The sequence below is a fragment of the Plutella xylostella genome, chromosome 20 (genome assembly GCF_932276165.1).
Source record: "Plutella xylostella chromosome 20, ilPluXylo3.1, whole genome shotgun sequence".
NCBI lineage: Eukaryota > Metazoa > Arthropoda > Insecta > Lepidoptera > Plutellidae > Plutella > Plutella xylostella.
Genome location: NC_064000.1, coordinates 6,209,116 through 6,236,842, shown reverse-complemented (window position 1 = coordinate 6,236,842; position 27,727 = coordinate 6,209,116). Strand labels below are relative to the sequence as shown.

At 37.4% G+C, this 27,727-nt stretch overlaps 1 protein-coding gene across 1 annotated transcript in view; it reads left to right on the top strand.

Annotated features, from left to right (window-relative positions):
- Positions 1-27,727, top strand: part of LOC105390966 (inactive dipeptidyl peptidase 10) — a 135,043-nt gene that overhangs the window by 62,216 nt on the left and 45,100 nt on the right. The window contains exon 3 of the mRNA XM_048628095.1: positions 22,900-23,113. Coding sequence (XP_048484052.1) covers positions 22,900-23,113 — 214 coding nt within the window. The remainder of the gene's footprint in view (positions 1-22,899; positions 23,114-27,727) is intronic.

Below are 27,727 nucleotides of genomic sequence, written 5' to 3'. Positions count from 1 at the left end.
TGTTAAGGAATCCAATAATTTGCCCCCATTATCACCCGCAGTCAAGGACGTGAGCTCCTTTAGGTGCTCGGGACGTAAACCATCCAAACCTCCGGCAGATCCATTGTAGAAAGAAGCAATTGCATCAGCAACTTCTATAGCAGTTACACTAAGCGATATTGAGGACAGGTTTGGCTCTGCTGGCAAAAAGAGAGGGCGTGAAGGCGCAGGATGTTTATTTTTTAAACTGTTTAATGTCTCCTCGTTGACGGGAGCTAAAGAACAGTCTGACATCAACAGTCGAACAGCTCCCCTGAGGTCACCATCATGCACCTTAGTCTCAATAGTTTTATAAACGGAATGTGATCTATGCGGCGCCGAACATTCATCTGTGGATACGCTGACTTCGCCACTAATATTCTCTTTCACTTTTGAAGTCAGTGAACGCCGATCACTCTTATCTGGTATCCTTAAGGCAGTAAAAGAAAATGTCAGTAAGGAATACCAATCTTCAGTGCTATTGGACTCAAGGCATTGATCAATCAGCTGAGAGAGTTTACCCGCAGCCAAACTCCGTGCTCCTTTCGGTATATGTTTTAAAATTGGAACATTTTTCTTCAGAGTAGAAATGTTGCCTAAATGTACGGAATTATTGGCAGTGTTAGTGTCAGTTACAGGCTGTATGCTATTGACATTGCCAGAAGTAGACGGCTGAGAAGCCCTATCTCTGTGCATACGGCCTATATGGACATTGAGGCCGTGCGGCACAACAAACTGGCGAGAGGTGTCATGGCAATGAGGGCAAGTCCCCTTTTGTTGGTTACTCATTGTTAATCATTACATTACATTCACATTCAGGTACAGCAAATTGATAATAAATTAATCACAATACATATGGATATCATTATTAAAATGTTTAAATATCACAGCAGATTATTTTTCAGCAGCTTGCATCGTCAAACTTATTAACTAGACATGCAATAGCATAAAAATTATATAATAATAAAAAAGGTAAAAATACTAAATAATCCACAACAGGTTTCGTTCGTCAAAACAATATAAAATAATAAAATTTAAAATTAAAAAAAAAAAAAAAAAAAAAAAAAGTATCTTCACTGGAATTGAACCCCAGCTTGCAGGTCCACTCTACGCATTCTGGCGACGATACCAACTAGACTGTTCAGTCTATGATGCGCTATTCGAAATTAGTCTATTATTTCCAAGTCTTCCGTGCATTTAATTGGGTCGTCAATTTGGAGGTAATTGCACAAAAAAATTGCAATAATACAATTACTTATCGATTTTAATACGATGTCCTCAATTCCTGTCGATATTGCAGACTCACTTATTAGGGACAAACACTGTCACTTCACAGTTAAAACATGGTCGGCACAGTTTCATGATTCAATCATTTTGCTTCGTTAAAATGGAAATTGTGTAGACGCACAATGTTTCACAATTTTTGCTGCTTCCACCGATTCTGCGTTGAAGATAACATTTGCACTGCTTTTCCACGTTATGAACTTCACTTTAAAATAGCAAAATATTGCGAATGCTTGAATTTACTATTTATTTTTGCCAATTTCGTACGTAGCAATGTTTACTAATCAGCGCCCTCTATCGTTTTTTTTTCAATAATATCTTAAAGTGAACGGTTTTTGAGATATCAGCTCTCAAAGTCGTAAAAAGTATGTCCCCCCCCCTCTATTTTTATAACTACGGGGTATAAAATTCTAAAAAAAATAGAGGTGATGCATGCTAATTAACTCTTTCAACGATTTTTGGTTTGATCAAAGTATCTCTTATAGTTTTTGAGATAGGTTGATTTAACTGTAAATTATATTTGCTGCTACGGAACCCTTTGTGCGCGAGCCCGACTCGCACTTGGCCGGTTTTTTTAATTCTAAAACGTTTATAAATTCGTAAAACATTTTCAAATATAGACCTACGTCTATGTGTAGCTACACAGCTTTGTATAACACTTATAGTAATAAAATTAAGACAGAGTACTCAGTATATTCCACTACACAAACACACACATAAGTTGAGAACATCTCAACACTTAATTAAATTGTTTTGTTTCATTTGAGCGAGTAACTTAGTTTCACGAACGAACAGCTAAGACGGAGCTGGGGGCTTATTCTGGTAAATTTATTTCTAAAGTAGAACACAACCTAATTCATCATTTTCAGTGAAGTATAGTCCTTATGTAGCACGAATTTAGGACGTCAGTAAGGCACTAACGTTTAACGATACTCAAATGGAAAACATCTTAATAGTGTGAAGAGGATCTTAAGGCTAAATCGTGTTAGCTTTTTCAATTGAATTGATGAGATTTCTGTCTATTTAGCATTTCTGTACTAGGTAATTTCGGTAATGTGATTATTCCCTAACTGATAAACCAGCCCGAATAAAATGTAATAATATATTTTTATAAACTGTGATGGTCATACTTAGGGTCAATTTATACTGGGGCAGAGTCGAAGCGCAGCGAAGCGTCAAATTCTTCACAACTAAAGCAAAGCCGCACGAATGGTTGGTTGCGTTGGTCACGCGTAGACGCGCGAATCGCGAAGAATGCGCGCGACTTTTTAAAATCTCAGTAGCAATGTGTGCGATATGCTGTGGAGTTAATGTTGTATTTGTAATGTTCAGTATTGAATAGACGCTTCGATGCGCTTCGACTCTGTACTAGTATAAATTGACCCTTAAGGATATTGTTTCCATAAATTTATGATTCTATGTTAAATAGGTAACACCGGCAAAACTGAAAATAAAGTCGATCTAATTGACAAGTTATACAGAAAGATTTAATGGTAAACACACGACATTATAATATAGCAGACCGACAGAAAGACGTTAAGATATCGACAAGCATCATGTGTATTTATCATGTTAGCAAAAACATTCTGACTCAGCATAATGCTATGATTATAATAATTCACAAAACCAAGTGTCCAACTTCCCAAAGCCACACAATATACTCACGGTTCAAAGCACTTGGAGACGGTGAGCAGCCAGTTCTTGTTGAGCACGACGGCGCTGCAGCAGTACTGGTTGTGCCGCAGCAGGCTGGCGGCGTGCGGGTGCTGCTCCACCTGAGTCACCGCGGGGCCCAGGTGAGAGGAGCTGGTCTCCTTGTCTGAAGGTGTGGAGGTGGAAAGAGTTAGTAACCCTTGGTGAAGCATACGTCATCACCGGCAAAAGACACTGCTTGAAGACCTTTGTCTGCAGTGTTTGAGAATGGCAGTGGAAAGTATTAGACCTAGCTTCCCGAATGTAGCCTTACAGCTGGTTGCGTCTTACAGCTACCTTCTAGAAGTGCCTGGTGCCTACAGTGCCACCAAGGTTTCCTCGCTCTGCTTTAAATCTTCTTCTTAGCGTGTCAGCGAAAATTACAAAAGGAAAACTGCAGTTTGAAGCTCTGAGTCGGCTATCATTTCGGCTTCCACAGGGTATAGCCTGTTTCTAACATCGCGTATAACTTTATTAACTAGAACTAAATAAATAAATATTGTAGATTAATCTTCTTGGTATTAAGTATCTACGACTAACGATGACGGGTACCTACTATAAGATACATTCGAAAGATTCAAGTTCCACCCCGATCCATAGTACGAACAATAAGGAAAACCTATTTATTACATCACTTTGTGCCCGTCAACTCACAACAGCACCCACACTACACTATCGCTTGCTATTGACAAGTTTTCAAACACACTGAGCCACATTTGTCACGCTGATTTAGAACTAGCCTCCATTGATTTAAGGGTCATATTCGTGTGACGTGTTGGGGCATCGATTGTCCTGCCCTGTCACTTGTTGAGCTGTGTTTGACGTCATTGCCGATAACTAATGGCCGGTTTCATAGTCTTCTATCTATCATTTATATCTTTCAAACTAATATTGCAGAAAGGGACTTTAAGCTAATGTTGGCGTTAAATCTATGTCTGTCTCTTTCAGTCCGTATAGTGTCAAAAGCAAGGCAGCTATACATTAGCTTAAAATTCCTGTCATAAACTCATCGACGTAACTCATGTTTGTAAAACGAGGGATTAAAACGTAGTAGTAGGAAGTAAAATTAGTGAATGTAGTTTTATTTTACACCAACTGGTTTTCCTAAGACTTGAGGCCAGTAACTTAAAATATAATATTAGTTTTTATTTACTTCATTTATTTTGGATGGTAGAATATTTCGTAATTACACCCGCAGGTAACACAAGTATAATAAGTTAGATTGCTTACCTAGTGTATCATTAATCTGTTGACAAATACCTTATATGCAGATAACAGTAGAAAACGTTACCTTTCATCATGCTTTCATCGTTTAGGTATCAAGTAATTTGCAAAACCAGTAGTACCAAGCAAATAGCAAGAACACAGAGTAGTTTATTTATCTCGCACAGACTTAGATCCTCGTGATTCCTGCTAGTTGAAGTTGGCTAACTGCTGGTCGGTACAGATAGATTAGTTAGACAAACTGTTGGGGCCTTAGATTAACAATATACGAACAAGATAGTGAGTCAAATACAAAAACAAAGCAAAAAAAGTGGCTGCATTTTGTTTGCTGTCATACCGTTTTTTAAATCAACCAATTGACAACCAATGTACATACATACATATGCACTCACGACTGTAATCCCCGAAGGGGTAGTCAGAGGTGGCTCACAAGCGAGCCACCCACTTTTCGAAGCACATTTGTACTCACGTGATAGGTTGCGAACCATATCGCCGTTTTGGAATAAGTACAATGCACTTAGGATACACATCTAGAATCTAGATATGCAGGTTTCATCACGATGTTTTCCTCACCGTAAGAGCACGAATTATTATTGTACTTAAACTCCTTAATTGAAAACACAATTGAAAGAATTCATTGGTACAGGCCAGGATTTGAACCCACGGCCTCTCGATTGAGAGGACCTATCCATTACGCTACCACCGCTCTTACCGATGCTCGTGGTAAAAGTACGAATTTCATTTATTGAGACGTTTCTTTTTCACTGACACTCCATCTTGTCCGTATATTGTTAGTCTAAGAGTCGGACAAACTGTTGGGCTCACTGAAGGAAGTTTGCGGTTTGTCTTGGTAAGTCGGGTGTGTTCTGGCCGAATCTATTGAAAAAAAAAAAAAAACACGCACTCACGCCTTGTACTAATGTACTCCCTTGCGGGGTAGGCAGAGGTGCATTGCTGCACCCACTTTTCGCCAGAGTGTTATGTTAGTCCCAATGTAATAGGGGGCGGGCCTATTGCCATTTTACGGGCACATCCAAGACCCGAGAACAAATATCTGTGTTTAAACAAATATCTGCCCCAGCCGGGAATCGAACCCGGGACCATCGGCTCAGTAGTCAGGTCACTAACCACTACGCCATTCGGTCGTCAATCGCCGAATCTATTGTTGATGGATTATTCATGCATGCATTAGCTTAGAGTAACTTTACTGTATTGCACAGCATCCTATATTAGGTAGCAAGTATAATAGGTACCTTCAAGGTTTTCTTACACTTTTGGTTTGTTGATTATTTCTATAAGTATCCTAAACTTATTGTTATTGGGCTTAAAAAGCATAACCTCAGGAGAATACGACTCTACTTATATTATTTTGTTTAACCGAGTTCACTGAAATACCTTTTATATAAAAAAACTAGCTATTCCCGCGAGCTTCGCTTCGCCTTAAAAAGTTTTCCCGTGGTAATTCCGGAATAAAAAGTAGCCTATGTTCTTTCTTAGGTTTGTGGCGACATCTATAATGAATACGCGCAAGCATAGAAGTCAAGATATAGATCCAGCAAAGAGATATCAAGGACGACCAACAGATGGCATGGAAGAGTGAAAGCAAAATACCAAATCCTACATCGCGGTATCTAAGAATTACAGCTACTCAGTATATTATACAGAATCCCGACATGTAACCGTCGGGCAGTTGCCCACCAAGCTAAACCGCCCAGCTTGGTCGGAGGATCCTCCCTTTTCAATGGAGGAGTGGCAACACCTTCGCTCCTCCATAGGTTCTAAATCATACGTATACCAAATTTGATTTAAATCCGTCCAGTAGTTTTGGCGTGAAAGAGTTACAGACAGACATACACAGTTACTTTCGCATTTATAATATTAGTTAGGAAGTTAGGATTTATTTAAACAATATTATACTATACACACACACATTCTAATACACACATATGTATATATTTATATACATACATTTAGATTGTATTGTGTACATAGATATTTACACTTTGATTAAATGATCTATCGAAGATTATACATATATATTTATCTATCCCACCCATAAAATAGATTTATATTTAATACTACTACTCATTATTACCCCTTAATCCGCTCCCGCTCATACCGCCCGCTCCGTCTCTGGCAATCAAATTGCTCACCATCTCTGCGATACAGGCTCGCCTAGTGCAGAGTTTACCGGTAACATTGGAGGTAATAATTCAAAGAACCCTCATTACCCATTTATGAATTAGTGATGATGTATTATTTAATTATCCAATAATGTAATTGTGTTTTTTGGTAAATAAACTTATTTGTATTTGTAAAAGAGGAAAGGATTTCAATATTGAAAAATAGCCAGATTAGACCCGCAGGTTTGCTTTTAACGCAATGGATGTTTGATTATTATTATTATTGCTTCCTGTCGCTATTCACCACCAACCAATAACTAAACAGTTGCCTATTGTTTTCAGGTCACCGTTTAATTCAAAGGCTTTCAGTCGTAGTTATACCAAGTATTGATTGTGTTCTCTGTGTGGACATTTTCAGTGCCGTGATAATTTCAATAGTAATGGTTTGGAATTGGATAATCTCATTCTCATAACTTATATGCAATAATAACTATGGTCTGAAATACAAACTTTACACTCCCGTTTTCTAATAAAAAATACAAACGCATCCCTTTAAAACAATATGCTTTACTTGTTATTCAATAATAACTCCTGTGTTTTCACTTTTCTTGTTCTTATCGTGTCGGCGAACAATAAATAGATAGATTATTCTGTATTTGTGCATATGTCGCAGGCAACTGGTTTAATCTCCTGTTTGATTGAACCGCTAGCCCGTTCATTGGATGGCGCTGTTCAGTTGTATGACTAGGCCGAACGTTGATTGTACAAGCGTCACAAAACGTCCAACTAGTTAGCTGACTTAAAATCAGTCAGGTGGTGAATAAAACAAATATGGCGTCTAACAGCTAACAGCTGACACAAAAAAACCGACTTCAAAAAACCACTAAAATGTAAGAAATAATTTAAGGTTTACACAAATTCTACTCGTATGAGACAGTACAAATATACCTAAGCAGGAACTGTTCTTTTTTGATGTTGGTGCGGTGACAAAGTAATCTGAAGAAATATGGCACCAACTTCAAAAAAGAACAGTTCCTGCTTAGGTATATTTGTACTGTCTCATACGAGTAGAATTTGTGTAAACCTTAAATTATTTCTTACATTTTAGTGGTTTTTTGAAGTCGGTTTTTTAATTTTTTTAATTATTATTTTATTTAATAGTTTTTAGTTTATTTGTAATAATTTTCAATCAAAAGTAAGGTGCAAATGATACCAAAATGTCCTACTAATCAATACGAATCATTCAAGCCGAAACACGAAGTAGTTGCTATATACCGTTGAGGAGTTCCCCTGACTGCCTTCCGTTTCCATCATCAGATCAGCTCAAGGTCACCATCATATTTTTTTGTTATAAGAACTATATTTACGTTCTTAATTTCATTAGAATCGGTTAATATGTGCCCAAAATTGAAATTCATACCCTGTTTTTACCCCTTTACCCACCCTTGGGGGTGAGATAAAATTCTGAAAAAAAAATGGGACCACCTGGAAGCTCAACCCAATCCAACAAAAAAAGAATTTTCAAAATCGGTTCATAAACGGCGGAGTAATCGGTGAACATACATAAAAAAAAATATAAAAAAAAAAAAAAAAAAGATCCCGACGAATTGAGAACCTCCTCCTTTTTTTGAAGTCGGTTAAAAAGCACCTATATTGTTATTTAAAGTGCGTTATTTGTGTTAAAATAGTGTGACAACATGGATTTACCTCTTATTACGCCGCGGGCGGATAGTTTCAAATAAAAAAAGTGGCGAAACTGGATAATTATGAACAACAATATGAAGGTACGTTTATTGTTATTGTATAGTTAATTCGTGAGATAAGAGCTTTGTAACATAGTCTTTTTGTTGACTCTTGTCTGGTGATGTTCACCCTAACCAGACATTACAAAGTTGCTATACTATATCCCATTCAACGACTCCGCTGAATGAGGTTCAGTCAAGACGTCGAACGTTACAATCAACGACTTGACGAGTTGTCCTTTAGTCATACAACTGAATAGCGCCATCCAATGAACGGGCTAGTGGTTCAATCAAACAGAAGATTAAACCAGTTGCCTGCGACACATACATATGAAAATAACTTACATAACTTAAACACTAGAGATAAAGCCATTATTTTACTCTGCTACACATTCAGGACGAAACGAGTTTATCCACGTCGATAACAGACCCGTGCCGCGAACGCTTATAGGTTTATATAATTTTTTTTTTATATATGTAGGTATAATTATGGTAGATTTTGTGTAGGTCTTTTTTGTGAGATTCATTGATTGTTTGTGATTTTTTTTGCACTTCCCTACTTTCTGCTCCTGAACCTCCTGCAGGTTGACTGGTAGAGAATGCTCTTAGCATTAAGTCCACCTCATTGTACAACTACTTTAGTAAATTGTGCAATAAAAGCATAAATAAATAAATAACGCTGGACTAGCGTTTGGTCACCGTCAGCGTCGTCAAAAGGATAGGCAGTCAGAAACGCCTTTTGGATGGTAAGGCCCATAATACCTAAAATGGGATTGCCATATTGAGAGGTCCTATTACCTGACATTTATTTTCAGAATACCCACGGCCCAACCAGGCCCAACTAACAACAACATCGGTAAACATTGGAATAAAGGGCGACCGTAACTATTTCAATTGAAAGGAAAGCTTAACAATTTGTTACGCAAACTCAAGGTAGCCTTTTCAGGGCGGTGTGCCTCAGAAAAGGTGGAAAAGATTTAAAACACTGTGTAGTAACAAGGTATTTTTTATTTTTACTAGGATAGGTATTGTAAACACATGCTCACGACTGTAATCCCCGAATGGGTAGTCAGAGGTGACTCGCAAGCGAGTCACCCGCTTTTCGCAGTACATTTGTACTCAGATCTGTGTGTCTCAGATGTATTTTTTGTTAAAACTGTACGCAATTTTTGTCCATACCTGATTGGTCATTAGATTCATGATCTTCAGTTGTTTCAGTACTTTGCACATTAACCAAATAAAATAATACTAAGAAAAAACCACAACTTAACTTATTAAAGTACATTTTTCTTTAACCTGAGGTCCGCAACTGAAAAAGGTTGCATTATCTCGTTTCAATTGTTTTGTGTTTAACTTTCGATAGCGAACGGAAAAAGTAGTGGGGATTTGTAAATATGCTTCCTAAATACAAAACATTGGTTATTCAGGAAGGTAGTGAAATATTCATTGTAAAAAGAAAAAAAAAGACGAAATAAAATACAAGTACTAAGCCCACACTCGCGAGCAATGACTTCCACCAACAAAATAGCCCTAAAAGTGTACAGGCGGAGTTCTTAAAATAGCGATCCCTGATGATGAAGGGACCAGCTACATATGTTATAAATCCGGGGACGTGTTGTGTGTGATGTGTGTAGCTGTGGTGTTTATGTGGATGTGCTTTAGCAGCATGTGATTTTGAGATCGCTATTTTAAAAACTCCGCCTGTATACTTTTAGGCTCAGGCCACCGTACTTAACCCACTGATGGACACTGACTGCATTTGACGTCCTCCACACTTTTAGAAAAAAATCATACATATCGATCTTGACCCAGTTTACTAATAAATGATGATGCGGTCACCTCTGCACGTTGTACATATACAATTATTCAGCGAACAATTTTATTTCTACATTGCACATCCCTTTTATATAATTTTGCCTTAAAGTTATTCATAAGATATTCAGTTACTAAGATTATTTTAATTAGATGCTTAAGTTTCTCTATGTAACTTTTTAATCTGAAACACAGGAAAAACTCTGTTATTTCCTAGTTCAGAGCAGTATTTCACCTACCTTTAGCATTAAGAGTTGACCTATTGTTAAAATACTACCTATAGTTATGTATCTGAATAAATATTATTCTTATTCTATTCCTATTATACTTAGTGCCAATTTCTCCATTGTCGGTTATCTAACCGACAGGGATTGATTTATAAATTGGCACTTAACATGAAAACAATATTTACGATTTTAGTTGGTAATATTCTGATTTTCTGTTAAATGAACGTCAATATTGCACAATGCGTCATGAAGCTAGACCTTTTCCGTTTTTTTTTTTTAATTTTGGTTCTCTGAAAGTAGTACTTATTCATTGCTCGTATTGTAACATCATGTCATTTTGTCGGAAAAGGAGCAACTATTATTTTCGCGTTTTCTAGCAATTTCTTGTCAATAATGTCAATATCAATAGCTTTTAGCTACTTGTGAAAAAAATTGGGTAAACGTTACCTTGTGACCTGCAAATAAAATAAGTATCAGGAAAATAAGAGGCCCGTGTAATTTCGGACCACAGTGAGGTCTAAAAAAGTCCCATTTGACCAAAAAAAACGCTGAGCCTTTTTGGAGAAAGAAAAATAATGAATCCCAATATTTTTCAAGCATGGCATGGGCCGCAATAAAATTCCTACACTCCCGTGCAAAGAAACAGTTCCACTAATGCACATACCAATTGGATCCAATTTTTAAAACAACAATAGGAAATTTAGTCAAAATATTTTTATGTATTCTGTCGCGCCTTTAAATGTACTCAAATATTGCAGAAGGCGTCATTAAGTTAGTTTTTTTCCGTTTAGAAGTAATTTGGTGTTTTCCTCAATGGAACTTTTTCATTGCCCGTAAGTGTATTTATACTTGCTCACTTCACGTCTTAAATAACTTCATAGAGCATTCGGTAAATCATAAGTTTAAAGGTTAATTGCCATAAATTTGAGCGATACCGCTAATTAGAGCAATAAATTATAGGCAAGTTCTACCACCGACTACGTTACTCTGGGGGGTTAGTCTAGCTAGACAAAAACGGAACGTGTAATGCAACGAGATAGAGCGGAGTTTTCAGCAGCAGTGCTACAAAACTAAGTTTTTCGTAAGCTGAAGTAACCTTTACCTGAAGTAACAGTAAGCAAAGATATTTAAAATGTACTCCACCCCAATGTACAATGTCAATGTACACTCATATTTTATCATGATCACTGAAATTTTATAATTTGATAAAGAGTGTTACGTGACATGAAACATAATTTAAACTATTGAGCTTTTTCTATCTTCCACGCATGAGTCTTAGGAGTTACAGTGTATGCTACCCATTTTTCAATTTTAAAAATGGGTAGCATACATATTTATTATATTATATATATTATATATCAGGAGAAAGAAGAAGAAGTTTCACTGACAGTACCTAAGTAGACGTGGAGTGCCCTCTGTACTCACTCTGTGTTCAGTTTCAGTGTATGTGGGCCCTTCCGCAGAGATTAATGTTGCAAGTGTTAATGGCGTCTCAATTGTGTGCCGGAGGCCCGATCTAGGTCAATACTGGAAGGTTAGTACAGCTTCACAAAAAGCGGGCGTAGGAAAGCTGTCGTGCAATCGGTAGATACGTTGCATTTAGCAACGAGATAGAGCTGCTGCTTCATACTGGTACATATATTTAAACGAGAGCACAGTAAGCTCGTATTTGTAAGTGTTTCAACTCGTACGGTGAGCGTTGACTGATGCGCTCCTAAGCTCGTATACCATTAGACTTTATATATTACTACCGTAGTATACTCTCTGTTGGTACTGACGCGACACAACCAGCAAAGGCTCGAGCAACCACGCTGAAAAATGCCCGTATACGCGCGTCCGGATTTTTGAAGCGCGTAATATAGCGCGTGTGTCTGAAACCGCTAACTGCTAATAATATCGCGACGGCTCCATACAATATTTCGAGATATGTCGTGAGAGCCACTACCCCCCTGAACCTCACCACACCGTGGTTAGCACAGCAGCACTCCTAACCTTATATAGTTTTTCGTGTGCTAAAGTAACCCTCCCCGGGCGACCCGGCTGTGAGTGCCGTCGTCTGTTTTTAATGTCCGCGCCGAGAGTCATCCAGCAGGTTTAATGGGAAGGGACCTTTGTCTATAGCAGGCCAGGGCTGCCCAACTTGATTAGGCCGAGGGTCTACTGTTCACTGATAAAACCTTTGCGAAAAAGACAAAAAATTGTGGTGCTGTTTCTAAAACTTAACTAACCAACGTTAAAAACCCCCGACATTCACTAAAAGTCGCATAACTTTTGAACGGGTGATTCGGCTGAACCGATTTTCATGAAACACGGCTAAGAACACTTGGAGTAATATCACCAAAAATGTACAGCTTAAACTATAAATCAGGTCGATCGAATGCACCTGATGCCAACGTTATTTGTGAGATAACATTTATCTGACAATTGAAAAATCAGTCCTAAAATAAATAAAATGACTGGTCTTTAACTATTCCCCGTTTGGCCACCCCTGTTTTTGAGAATGTAGGTACTCTATATGCAGTCGTTGTATTCTTTTGATTGATTGTTTGTGTCGAGTTAAATATAGCATGTATGGTGAAGCTAGAAAGGTTTATTGTCGATTGCGGTGCCAACTGTTGCTTTGGCTCTAGCATTTGTTTATGAGGAAGCAGTAAATTTCACCACTTTAGATCTGTTGCTTTTTATGCCCGGTCTAGTACTATTGTATCTCCCTCTGAATATATGTTTATCTATTTTACATGTGTTGCCTACCTATCAACCTAGATACAGTCGTAGAGAATTCATAGAATGTTAGAAACACTTGGGGTAAGGTCCTACCACAAAAACTTGACGATGACGACTTATAAAAGATGTTTACACTGTCAAAGTCCTTTTAAATCCAAAAAATACCATTCTAAACATCCGTTAAACATTGTTTTAACTTTTTTGAGGTAAGTAATTAAGCTTATGTTTTATACCTCTTACAATCCCACCCTTAATATACCTAAGGAAATCGTGGGAAAAACACTCAGAAATACATTCATATTGTGGTTTTATTTAAATTAATTATGCCTTGTTAAAGCGAAGTTAAAGACAGACAGTTATAACAATAAAATGGCGTCACAGGCATAGCGCATTCGACAAAGCTATTAGCAGATGTAAATGGTTTACGCTGACTGCATCTTGAATTAGAATCCATTTCGACGATAATACTGATCTGATTCTGATTCAGTTGGTTGATTTTATAAGAGATTCATCGTAGGCTCATCGCTAAATCTTGTAATTTTCATAAGAGCTTTTTGCTGAAAGATTTCAGTTTGACCAACACATAGAATATAATATATGTATGTACATAATAGTATATATGTATGTATATAATTTGTATAGCTATTATGTATAAGTAAGTATATCTCTGTGTCTCGATTAAAGTAGATAACTTCTCTCCTCTCAGCCTATCGCACTACCAACCACTTTCTCGACATCACCAAAGGTTAACTGGTAGAGAATGCTACTAGCATTAAGTTCGCCTTTGTACAATGTTTTTATGTGCAATAAAGAATTTATAATAATAATAATAGAACCAGGTGGACTGGTCATACTCAATGAACCAACATAATATAATATGTGGTTGCCTTCCAGTAGCTAACGCCTAGCTAGGCTTATGATTGTAAAAGCCTGTTTCACAATGTCTGGATAATGGCTACCTGTGGGATAAAATATATGCTGTCAATTGCTGTCACTCTTTGTAATAATGCTGTAGACAGTGACAGCATCACAGATAGCCATTATCCAGACATTGTGAAACAGGCCCTAAGCCTTTTCATAATGCCTAGTGTACCTACCTCAGTTGACGTGTACTTTAATCCCCGACAGCCTGCGAAGGCAATAGATCATGCCCGTGACGCACTGCCCCGTTATTACTGGGACGTGACGAAGCAAAAATGTGTACAATTTTCCTGAGCTGTAAACGGGGTGGTTTTGTTAAATTCTAAATTAATAATTAGGTATAAACCTAGGTAAGGCATTATGTATGAGTAGGGTGAGTATTTTTATATTTACTTACTTAATACTTACTCCGTTGGCTCGTGACCTAAAGTGAGTCTTGGTCTCCGATACAAGAGATATTTATGAATAAATGAATATGAATATTTTAATAATATTTATATTTGGTTTGCTGTAGGTAAGTATAATTCTCTAGTAATTATTTCCATTCGTATAGCCAAACCAGGAATATAAAAACCCTCGCCATATTGCGGAAAAGCAATAGAACTTTTTTCTTGCACTGGTATCACAAAGTGTCATAAACTCAAAATGTCATTTGTCTATTGCTGTCAAACTGTGGTGCTGTCAATGCGTAGCGTTTATTATAGCTTTTGTGAGTTTTTTGTGTTTCTAAATGCCGAAAACTATCCATAGCCGTGAAAGGAAACTAATTTACCTCATACACGAGTATTTGTCGGAGGAAAAGTCCGTGGGATTGGACTCTATTTCTCTTGATAACATAACTGACGCTATTGTCAAAATGACTTGTAGGTATATAGTATAGTATGAGCAAATGAATTGGCAAATTTTAAAGCTATTACTGTAGTTTTTATTAACTACATTACAATAATTGAAACAGAAATTGAAAAATTGATTATTAATCTTGGTGGCAGTGAAAGCGACTCATCAAGGGACGGCGAATCAGAGACATCTAGGTTCTAATTTTGACTGATTATACCTACACATATTTTATCCAGTCAATGGGTTTAACTTTCTTATTACATAGTTCTGCATGCAAACCTGTAAGAGGCTAAGATGTACTTTATTTCGAATTCCTGTGAGGATGGAAAATACCTATTAGGCCACTTACTCTTGTCTTTTGAATGCTTAAAAACATTTCAGCAAATATGCCTTTAGGTCAATTTATCTATTTTCAAATTGCCGTTAATGAGTACCTACAAGGTAAATACCTACACAACTGTAATCTAAATTTGGGTTTGCGCGATGTTTTCCTTCACCGTTAGACTGTTAGTACATGTTACTTAAGTTCCAAAGAACCCATAGAATATATCCTCTCACTGAGCTACTGACACTCTTTTCAAAATAAATCATAAAAAATTACTATTATAAATTTGAGCATGGCCAATTCACATTGGTATGACTATACTTAGTGTTGCAGTCCTCAACGCGAATGTGGCGCTCTTAATACAGGGTTTTTATATTCCTGGTTTGGCTATATGTTACTTGCAATATTGACTACATTAAAAGGCCTGTTTCACAATACCTGCAATGGCTATCTGTAGGAAAAATACATGCAGTCTCTGTATAATTATGTTATCCCACAGTAGCCATTATCCAGACATAGTGAAAGAGGCCCTAAATTAATTCTAACCGTTTTCATCTCATTTTTTTCTTTTTACGCGTTCGCTTTACATTTGATCCCTACTGGCCACTGGTTTTTGCTCTATCTATCTATAGGTTGGTCATGCGAAGTTGACTCGGAAAAACCAAGTATAGTGCCACAAACTTATCTGTTCCGGTGAGAGCGAACTAAATTGGTCCATACCTCATTACTTACTAAATGAATTTCATATTGACATAGATTATATGGACCAATTTAGTTCGCTCTCACCGGAACAGATAAGTTTGTGGCACTATAACACAAGCGAATGGCTTCCATAATGACAGCCATTTTGGCGCGACCGCTGCATTTTCTGAGACTAGTCTTCTTTCAGTCATAAGTATAAAACACTTGGCAAAGAGGAAAATTTCCACAGCTTTTCTCAAGCTCAGTGAACAGTGAAAACGGTATCAATCTCACCTAATCCTTGTATTCACGTCAATATTCAACCTTATTCATCTAGTATTAAAACATATTATTGCAAATAGGAAACATGGAAAAGGCCAGTGTATGAAAACATAGCTACAGAGCCTTTACGGGTTTTGTAATTTACGAAATCGTATTTTTTTTTCTTCTGCCACCTGCATACATTATCTGTCAAAAGTTTCACGATAGTTTCCACTAGGCCCCACTTTGTATGTGAAGAAATGAAAACTTTTATAGTTTTCGACAAACTAGTAAACACTACTAATGTACTTACACCTTGATTGCAATAAATATTTTTATTTGATTTGATTTGAACTATCTGTACTAGACGAGTAGATGCACAGTTATTTATGTTTTATGACACCTGAGGAGTTAAGACTTTATTATTATAGACTAGTTCACTCGAGATTTTATTGACACCACACACGGTCGTTTCCTTTTGCAATTTAAACTGTAAATGGTTCTTTATAGCTTTGCTTTCAAGTGGTGCATCAAAAGAACAATGTATATTAACGAGCGATAATGTGATAACTAGGTTAGAACATTCATAATAAGTATTTATATAGTTAGTCTGAGCGAGAAAGTATCAAAGTTAAGTACAACACCTATCTTTAGACCATTTCCAGAATATATGCACTTAACTTATAGTAGGCGTTTTGGGAAAAACTTTTCAAACGCAAGTAATGATTTTCTTCACCTTAAATAATTAAGACGCCGGCTTAAACAATTAGTAAGGATCCATTTCCTTTTCCTGACTTTATAGATGGAGTATACAACTATACACCTGTACAGTCGTGGTTAGCGCAGCAACACTCCGAAACTTACTTTTACGTAAGCTAGAGTGACCTAGTACGCGGTCTAAAACGTATTTTACGTTCTCAGCTCACGGCTTGCTGTGAAGTGAGTAATTGTAGCTCTTCACCAGCCTTTGTGCGGAGAGTCGATAATTTCTCTAATAGCCCCTCTGTACAGCCTCTTTGCTCCTATGAAGTATATCGTGTTAAGAGAAAGGCTTGGCAGTTTAAAAAAACAAACTTTATTGAAAAGTAGCTGTTCCCGCGCGCTTCACTTCGCCTTAAAAAGTTTTTCCGTGGGAATTCCGGGATAAAAAGTAGCCTATGTTCTTTCTCAGGGTCTAGACCATATGTATACCAAATTTCATTCAAATCCGTTCAGTAGTTTTGGCGTGAAAGAGTAACAGACAGACAGACAGACAGACACAGTTACTTTCGCATTTATAATATTAGTTACGATAGGATTAGGATACCGATACCTAGGACCTGATTTACAATGTCTGAATAATGGGTACTTGTTAGATAAAAGATACGCTGTCACTGTCTAAAACATAAATACAGACGGTCTTATTCATAAAAAGTTACGGGAGACCTATAGGCCTGCTATAAGCAAATGTCAAAAAAACTTTATTCATAAACGATCAATAGCGCTAAAGAACTCTCCAACTGATTCGTAAAACCTTGATATGCTAAAGTTGACTGGACCCTACTATACACCTTCCGTAAACCTCCATTTGTACAAAAACATGGCGGCCGGTCAACAGCTGTTCTGCTTTATTGACGATTTGACATTAATTGTGGTGAGTTAGTATTTGCTAAAAATACGTTGCCATGGTAACGTAAAAAATTAATTTTTTTTTTGTGTGTTTTGGCTTGGCCACTGCGCCGTTAAGCCAACGTAAACTTTTTTAAGTGCCGCGCAGTGGCTAACATAGATAATAGAGATTGATAAATGAATGAAAGTTTTCGCTATTTTTGTTTATGGTTTCGTCAGACCGGCAACTTAATAGGGTAAATGTCAAAATGTTTGGTCTTTGAAATCTATTAGTATCACAATAGTTATTGAAGGTTTACGGAACGATTATGAATAGAGATTTTTATGAAACCTCAAATAGGCTTAAAGTGTTCCGTAGCTATTGAGCTCAGTAAACCTACTTTAAAGTTTTTTAATAAGACCGAGAGTCTACACGTCAGGTAGTAATAATCCAGACATTGTGAAACATGCCCTTAGTGATTTGTTAATGTCGAAAAACTAATGTGATTATTAACTTGAATTTGAAAAATATGTAGGTTTCACCAGTTTTTAAATAAAACACTTACTTATAAACATAGCTTTTCTTTAAGTGCTAAATAGTAGCGACGGTCATGAAATGACGAAAGTTTATAACTACATATACAGAGTGTTAAGAAACCAAATTAAGTTGAAAGAGGGTGACTCAGGGAGTGCTTTTGGACAACTTTAATCTACCACTTTCAAACACAAAAAAAAGTAAAGCCGTAAACAAAAAGTTCTTGAGAATTACGCACTGAACCACCCGTTTTCGGGTTACTATACTTACTATGCCACTCACGCAACATCCTGTATATAATTATCTGAAAACCCCAGACCTATTTTATAAACGATGGGTTCAAATTTACATTCCATTGAAACTTGGGCTTTATTGCTGCCTTCAAACAAAACTGGCTAGATAAGCCCACCCGCATATTAACTACAATCCTACCTATTAGTTTAACCGAAAATGTACTCAGTACAGTGATCCGGAAAAAATAGAGCTAACGTATAGAATCGAGTGCGAGTGTTCTATTTGAAAGTGCTGACAACCTGTCAACAACAAAATGGCGGTGAATAGATTTACGAAAGTTTGACAGCTATCATTCCATAGGTCATTCTATTCGATAGGTAAAAAGTGCTTCGAAAGTGCTGTCAATACTCGCACTCGATTCTATACTTACGTTAGCTCTGTTTTTTTCCGGATCGGGGTGCTGTGCTATTGTAATATACCTAGTTCTACGTTGTACGCCAAATCTGTCCCATGTCATTCTATGATATTCGACAAAATAGCGACTTCTATTAATTGTAATTTAGAGGAATAACTAGTGGTCGTACAACCTGTAACAAGTTTCAGAATCACTAGGTTAAGCGATTTTTTTTGTTGTAAACTTTTGTAATTAAAATAAATAAATAAAAAAATAAAATAAAAGTACCCGTGGTATTATTGTACTTAAACTCCTTAATTGAAAACACAGTTGAAAGAATTCATTGGTACCGACCACGGTTGAACCCACGGTCTCTCGACTGAGAGGAAGAGGCCTTATCCATTACACCACCACCGCTCTTTAAGAATGTTGACTGCTACAACATTGCGTTTCAGATCATGTCTTTCAGTCGTTAAAATTAACTGCCGGCTCGAAGCGCCATTAACTTGACAAGTGACTTGAACAAAGTTAATGTACGTACAGTTTGTAGCAAGATAATCTTGCCTCTCTCAGGTAACACTTAGGCGGCCCCTAGACGATCAATCATATTGCGCAATATTGACGAATGTGCAATATAATTCATCGTCTAGGATTAATATTGAAGATTGCGCAAACGTCATTTGGATTCAAAACTTATTGCACAATAAATATATTACAAAATATAATTGTAGGTCTAGGGTCCGCCTTAGTTAAAAACCTAAAATTTTCCAAACGCAAAATGCAAACATAATAGAAAAATAACCGAACCAACCTGCCTGCAGCACGGGTCTATAATCGACGTTGATAAACTCATTTAATGCGCCTTCCACTAATTTCAGCGCCGTATTTATGGCTAATCGCGGTGTTTATCTACGTCGATAACGGATCCGTGCAGCGGGAACAGCACCTCAAAACTTACGAGTTAATGTGTTGAGCTTAGATATAAGGTGTAGGTGTCCCTTTTTGCAACACCCTGTATAAAATTTTGCAAAATTGCGGCCCTGCTCTTTGCAAAATGACTTTCTGACCTACAAACTTCCTTTCATGCCGAGTGTTGCTAGCTTACAATTTCCTTTAACCAGCCCGGCGCCAGGAAATGAGTTGAGTTCAAAATTAATTTGAATCTCTCATTACAGGCTTTTAATTATGCCGCAGCCACCTGTGCACTGTGCAGCCATGTTTGTTCACTTTATTATGAGGAAGGAAACAGGGTTTCAGAGGTCAGCGTGGATTTTGCTTCCACTATAAAAGTCTGATTCTGAATAAATAAGATCGAATAAGTTTTAAATTGCGATAGGGAATTTTGGGTAAAAAAATCTATTGGGTCTAGTTAAATTGTATGATTACAATTGTGGGTTTGTTATCTTATTAAATTCGACACTTTCAACGATAAAGGATAAACCGTTTGGAGGTACAGACAGACTTATCTATTTTGTTGACTGTACAAGTTACAGTCTGAAGCAATGACACCCGCTACCGTACCACAACTGACACTTTAACAATCCATAAGCAGCGTTGCTCGCTTGTCAAACATCTGTCAGGTCCATACAGGTTACGTCAGATTTCACCTGAGTGGTGTTAACCCCACTGGCCTCTCTCAGCATTGTTACTCTTAGGTCAGGTTTCTTTGATCCAGACTGTACATTGCGAGGGGTTCCCATTGCGCTAACACAACACATTGCGTCAACAAATTAGGATTAGTCTCATGACCACAATACACTAGACAACTTAAGCTTAACTAATAAATAAGATATACGAGTACTAAGCACCAACTGTCAGACAGCAGATAGCAAAGTTGTAATACTCAGGCTCACAAAAAGCCTAACTTCGAGCTAGACTAAGTTGATTAAGTATTTATGCTGGAAGTTGTGACAGCTTTGATATTTGGAAACTTTAGGAGGATTATATCTTCTGATTTGTAGGTTAACGGCTGGTTTATCTAGTGTTGGGTCAGACGGTTTGAAATTATGATTTTGTGTGGGCTGGTCACATCTGTCGAAGAACCGATGACCGATGGGGTAAACGTGTTCTGGAGTGGAGGCCGCGACTAGGCAAACGTAATATGGGACGCCCTCCGGCTAGATGGGGTGACGACTTGCGAATGGTGGCTGGATATGATTAGATGCGGAAAGCAAAAGATCGCATCCAGTGGCGTGCTTTGGGAGAGGCCTACGTCCAGCAGTGGACTGCTATAGACTGATGATTATGTTGATGATTTTGTGTGAATTCTTAAACGCGAATTTGTAAGGTACGGGAGAGTCACCCCCTAGCGGTATACGCGCTGCACTAGCTCCGCGCTATAATTTGAGTCGAGTTTCTCTGCTCGATCGGTTAAGAAAAACCTACACTTGACACTCTAAAAGACCTAATTGGTCGTTCCCTACAAAGGTATAACAATACTTATTTCATTATAATACCTGAGCCTAAGGTCCCTAATTACCTCCTTTGTTCAAGTCGAACATTCGGCACACAGTTTGTGATTAATTAGTGCGTAAAATTATCTGCGTACAGAAGAGAGATTAAAGGGGCGAAGTAAGGGCCTTGGGGTCTCTCGACATTACGAATGCCAAATTTTAGGAGCGTCTGGTACATAAAGTTAGTTTTCTTCATGAACAAATAAAAAATAAAATGTATTGATTTGAGAGCTGTCATGGAACCATTTACAAAATACTTATGTATTTTTTATGTAGGTATCTTTCGTATTACGATGTCATGGTGTAGGTAGGTTGGGACAGTCGTGATAAATGCGCAAATGATCAACTGTGTTTTACTCCGCTAGACTTTAATAGAACATTAGAACCACTAATACCTACTACGTTTAGGTTAGATAGATAGTAGGTGTACTAGGAGAGTATGGCGTGGTAGGTAGGTTAGGTTAGGTTTACGTACTTTCGTTTGTTAGTATTTTGTCAAGCTAAAGTAACCCTCCTTATGTAAAAAGCTTTAAAGGTTACGCAGAGTTACGTACTCCTGAAACGAAGCTGGTTGGTAAATGTTTGTTTGACTTAACTTGTGTTGTTTTGTTGACTTTCGTTCAGTCTCGTTATAATTATCTAACTTCGTTTGTCTTTAAACTTTAATCTGCTTAAATCGGGATATCGTTCTTATAGAAGACTAATTTATATTTACTTATGTTTACGGACGTACCTATATAGTTTTTTTTTGTTTATTTCTTTATAAACACTTTATTGTATACAAATTTTTACAAAAAAATACAGATTCAGAAGTAGAGTATACAATCCATTGTTTGTCTATGAGGCACGTATATATTGTTATATTCTACATCCACACTAGGGCCCACTTGCAGAAACATATTAAATGTAGATTTAGGGTCTGTTTCACAATGTCTGGTTAGTGGCTACCTGAAGGATAAAATACATGCTGTCACTCTCTGTTTTTATATTTTTGACAGTGACAGCATGTATTTTATCCTTCAGGTAGCCACTAACCAGACATTGTGGAACAGGGCCTAAGTGTTAAATCTCGATTTAGTGTCAAATTTTATATGGACTGACGTTTCTTTAATTGATTTTGCTTCCGAGTTTCAATATTCACATTATCGAAATAACTTTTCATGTTGCATCAACGTTTTCTGAAGTGATTTATTTAGTTATTATTTTGCAGCCATTCTGTTGATACACAACGTTGATTTCATTTTGATACGGCCGGTTGATGAGGGCCGCTGTCGTAAAATGTATTTTATAACTAAAAGGTTTCGCCACCGCTGATATACAACTTTGTATTTTACAATCAATGTATTTATTAGGAAATTACTGATGTTTTGGAATATTTATTAGAATAAGTAATATTGATGATCGATCCATCTCTTTTCTACTATATAAATCATTTCCTAGAAAAAAATATACCGTAGGCAAACCAAAGTTACGATTATTATATATCTGTCCTACTAAATACGTTTGTTTGCGGGACCCTAAGCGAGACTACCGGTTTGGAGGATGAACCCTATGGGTGGGTTGCACCATTTAACATTAACTATTACAAACGTCAAATCTCTTGAAGATTGATCTGTCTCGTCAAGGGATTTGACGTCTGTTATGGTTAAAGTTAAATGGTGCAACCCACCCTTAGTCACGCCGTTTCGGCTTACTATACCACTTTAGCAAAACCCTGTAGATAACTATAGTCACAGAATAATAACTAGTACCCTATAGTATAGACCCACAATATGACCAAGAAAACATACGTTTGCTGCTCTCTAACCCTGACCATTGGTTCCAGAAGTTGGTGGTCGGCACCGCTCAGCAGCGCAACTGGCGCGGCATCCTCATAGCACTGCTGGTCATCGTGGCAGTGCTGGCACTCATCGTGACCTCAGTGGTGCTGCTGACGCCACCGGACGAAGGGCCCAGGGTCAAGGGCAGGAGGCTGAGGATCCAGGACATCCTGGATGATGACCTGAAGCCGGTGCGATGGAATGGCACGTGGATTTCTGGTGAGTGGCATTGGCAATGTAGGTACTAGGAGAGTATAGGGTTATAGGAAGTTGGTGGTCGCTACTGCACAGCAGTAAAACTGGTACGCTCTTGGTTAGAGAGTACTAGGAGTAATCTCCTAATCAAAAATTAAAAATTCTTATCACGCCATAATTGGCGTGATAAGAAGTAGGTGGTCACAACTGGCGCGGCACACTCTCCCATAGCACGCCACTGGATGTGATCTATAGATTTTAATAGAAACGTTTTTCATTTCGGGCTACCAGCAGTTGCAAAAGTCAGCTGGACTCTAGTAATAATTCATGAATTTATAATCAAGAAAGGTCCATGGACAACAACTACATTGACTAGTACTGTTAACAGGGCAGGTAATGTGAATTAGCGTCGGGTTTTTGCCCGAAGGTCGTGGCTTAGCCTTATTTCGCTGCCTACTTAGTTTAACAATATACGAACAAGATGGTATGTCACTGTACTAATGTACTCCCTTGCGGGGTAGGCAGAGGTGCATTGCTGCACCCACTTTTCGCCAGAGTGTTATGTTAGTCCCAATGTAATAGGGGGCGGGCCTATTGCCATTTTACGGGCACATCCAAGACCCGAGAACAAATATCTGTGTTTAAACAAATATCTGCCCCAGCCGGGAATCGAACCCGGGACCATCGGCTCAGTAGTCAGGGTCACTAACCACTACGCCATTCGGTCGTCTTCATTTTATTTACTGTTAAACCATGTTTATTTCAACCTAATAACAACCATTGTACCACTGAAGCCGTAATAAAGCATGGCAATACCTTTTTTATTGGTTTTTGCAAGTAACTTAACGTACTAGAGTTTATAATAAAGTGGAAACATTTTTCCCTTTGCCTTATTAAATGTCAATTGTGGATTAGAGCATTACCATATATTATTGGTGTACTTTTGACACATCTGTCAATAATTTAATATGGAGATGACGTATAATTGATAAACCAATCACTGGTTACGATGTAACCGACTGTGGTGAAATTGCAGCAATTCAAAATAAGAGCTCAGTGGTAGAATAGAAGTGGGGTGTTATTTGTCGAGACGTTGTTCACTGATACTCCATCTTGTGCGTATATTGTTAATCTAAGGGGTTTAGCGTTATTTCGCCGCGTATGTTTACTCAACTTGATGAAAGGCCGGTGCCCGCGGGGAAACTAGGGATTTCATACGTTTTAACTACTTATTTAATTTTCTCTCTGAACTTATTTTACATACGTTTTACATACTGTGGCCTGTGTTTAACTTTAAACTTTATTCTGAAATTTATCATACATAAAATAATAATGTAGGAATTCCTATTCAATTTAAATATTTAAATGTTGAGAAGAGAAAAGAAAACTAATGTAAAAGGGTTAAGTATGTGCTTATATCTGAACGTATGTAGGTACTTAACCGATTTCGAAAATAGATTTTTGGGCATTATAAATTTTAATGTAGGTACATTATACATTTTTGGAAGGCACAGTAAAGCTTGCGGCCAAAGTCTAGACAAGAATAATTTATAAACGGCCTCCTATCCTTTGCTAAACTCTTAAATTACATTATCAAATTATTTATATGACTCGGCAAACTCTCTAGACGAATTCCAACCATATCACCCACTACCTAAGGTCTAAAACTTAACAAAAATGTTTTAGACTGTTTTCATGGGCCCGTAACTTTGGGTCAGTAATATAGTTACAAGAAATAGTCCTGTGTAGTAATAAAGCGGGGAGAATTGTTGAGGAAATAAAACGGCATTTACTTTAGTACTACGTCTGTGCTGGATATTGTCAAAGTGCCAGAATGTGCTCACGACTACGACATGGTACGGTCAGCAAATATCCTGTACGTGTAATCCGTGTGATTATACTCTTAGCATTAAGTCCACCTCATTGTGCATCTACTTTTGTAAATTGTGCAATAAAAGCATAAATAAATAAATAAATACTTTTTGGATCTCGGAAACAGCTCAAAATATTGTCAGGTCATCTGTAAATCAGTAGGATTTAGGACAATTTTTGAACGCAACGTTTGAAAAGTAAAGAGTACCTGTGCTTTTAAATTATGTTTTAATGAATCAATAACGTCAAGTATACGTCGGAAATTGAGAAATGCGCAATTATTATGATTAAAATGACTTTAGTAATAAAGCCGCCGATTGTACTATTTATTTGCTTTTCTATGTTTGTGAAACTGTTTCTGTTTGTGTGCGATAAATAGTATTTTATCTTTATCTTACTTTTGTTTATTAAGCATACTTTCTGCATACCCGCAATCCGCAATACACAATTTAAAAGTGTTTTGCCAACTGTACCAAAGTAATTGTTTTAAAATTAGAACCTCAACAATTTCTGTAACGGATTCCATTTGAACGTTTTTAGAATTGAAAATGGCGGACCACAGCTGGACACATGAGCGGAAAATAATAACCAGGTTTTGCTTCGCCTCCGTACTGGTCCACTGTGGGTTGGTATGATCACACACATCTAGAATGTGCTAGTTTCCTCAAAATCTTTTATCATCACCGTAATAGCGATAATATTTTATTTTTTATTTATTTTATTCTTTAAACTAAAATTGCTGAACATCACAGTTATAATACTAATGTGCTAATAATTAATATACAATACATTGCACATAAATTCCAAAGAACTAATTGGTCACGCCAGGGTTAGAACCTTCATCTCCGTCCTGAGAAGTAGCCGCTTACCCGACTGAACTACCACCTCTTCAGATAGCTAATGTTTTATCAAAATATCTGAACAGACATTTTGTCTTTGAATTTTTCTACAGACCGCTACGGCCTTAAGAAATCCCTATTCATTCTTTGTAATCCTCCTTTCTGTGTGGGAAGCTCAAAGGACTCCATTTGTCACAATTTTTTTCTGTTTTCCGACGACCATCATTACAGAGTGACAGATCATAAAATATACATAAAATAAAACGGCCCCTTTTCGCTTCTGGGGGCGATAAAAATGGCTACGAGTATTTTTAAATGTTACTTATAGAAAAAATATCGCATAAGACCACCGGTTTTTTTTTGTTGTTGCTAACTTTAGTACCTAAATAAAAATAAAATCAAAGGGCTTAATATTCTTATCAACTATAATAACTACCATTCCTATAAGTACAAAAAACCTGTTCAATACTGCAGCACAACAGCAATAAAGCCATAACACACGAGTAATAATCACCAATCGCCTTTTCCCACCTACATACAAAGTTCTCATTTTACACGCGGAGGCAAGCCGTATATTAAAACAACATATTAAAATGAGAAAAAGTTGTTTAAAATCCATAATAGCGCAGTGAGGGTACCGCCACGCTCCACGCCACGCTTGCCGCGTTTTCCTAACGAATTAGTTTGTGCTTTGATCGCTCTGAAAACGCTGACGGCTTAACTGTGCTTCAAAGTCCTAACTGATCATGAATGAGGGTGATCAGATTAGATATGTATGGTGATTTATGGTCATTAGTCTGAAAAACATTTTAAAAAGTTATGTGTAGGTTACCTACATACATTATGAGCATAAAATGTGTGTATCAGGTTGATTGTTCGTGGATATTAAAAACGACTCAAGTATCTAGATGCTGTAAAATCATTCATGTAAAGAAGATTGTGTTGAAAAAATATGTCACGAGACAACAATCAAGTTGATAAAGCTGCGTAAAGAACGGGTTTCGTTGACCTTCATTGCTGCAATCTGCCCCTGTATTATGTATGATAAATATCCATCGTTGGGCGTTCGTTGGGCGTTCGTTGGGCCGGTCTGTACGCAGCTTAAGACCAATTCCAAAAACCTGTTGTAAAATTATTGCAGGTGCCAGTGACACCTATGAAGTATCTAAACAATATAGGTAAATTTCAGCGATGATCTGTTGGGAATATTGCTTTTTCGCGTGTTTTTGTTTGCTTTAACTAATGGTACCATGTTCCGTTATATTATGAACACAAATTGTACTATTTATATTTATGTACCACTCGTAAGTTGTGCTTTAGTCTATATGTAAATTAGATACTTTATACAAGGCAATTTTAAGCTTATCGCTGATACATAACATTTGTTTTATGAACTCTATGAATGGATATGGTTTTTTAGCACTATACAGTATTCAAGTTGGAATTTTACCAAACAGTGTACCTACTTAAGACGACCGAATGGCGTAGTGGTTAGTGACCCTGATTACTGAGCCGATGGTCCCGGGTTCAAATCCCGGCTGGGGCAGATATTTGTTTAAACACAGATATTTGTTCTCGGGTCTTGGATGTGCCCGTAAAATGGCAATAGGCCCGCCCCCTATTACATTGGGACTAACATAACACTCTGGCGAAAAGTGGGTGCAGCAATGCACCTCTGCCTACCCCGCAAGGGAGTACATTAAAGGCATGAGTGTGTGTTTTTTGTACCTACTTAATTGAGTAATCAGAGCAACTTTTGCCGTTGAACCGACCGACTCTGTAAACGTGAAAATAAAACTTGCTGGTCGTATTGTCTGCAAGAAGTACACTGATGAAATTCCACCCTTTATAGATCTCATCCTCTAGATTGAGATACAGTTGCAGTTTGATATTTTATGTTAGTTCCAATATAGGGACTCAAACCGGG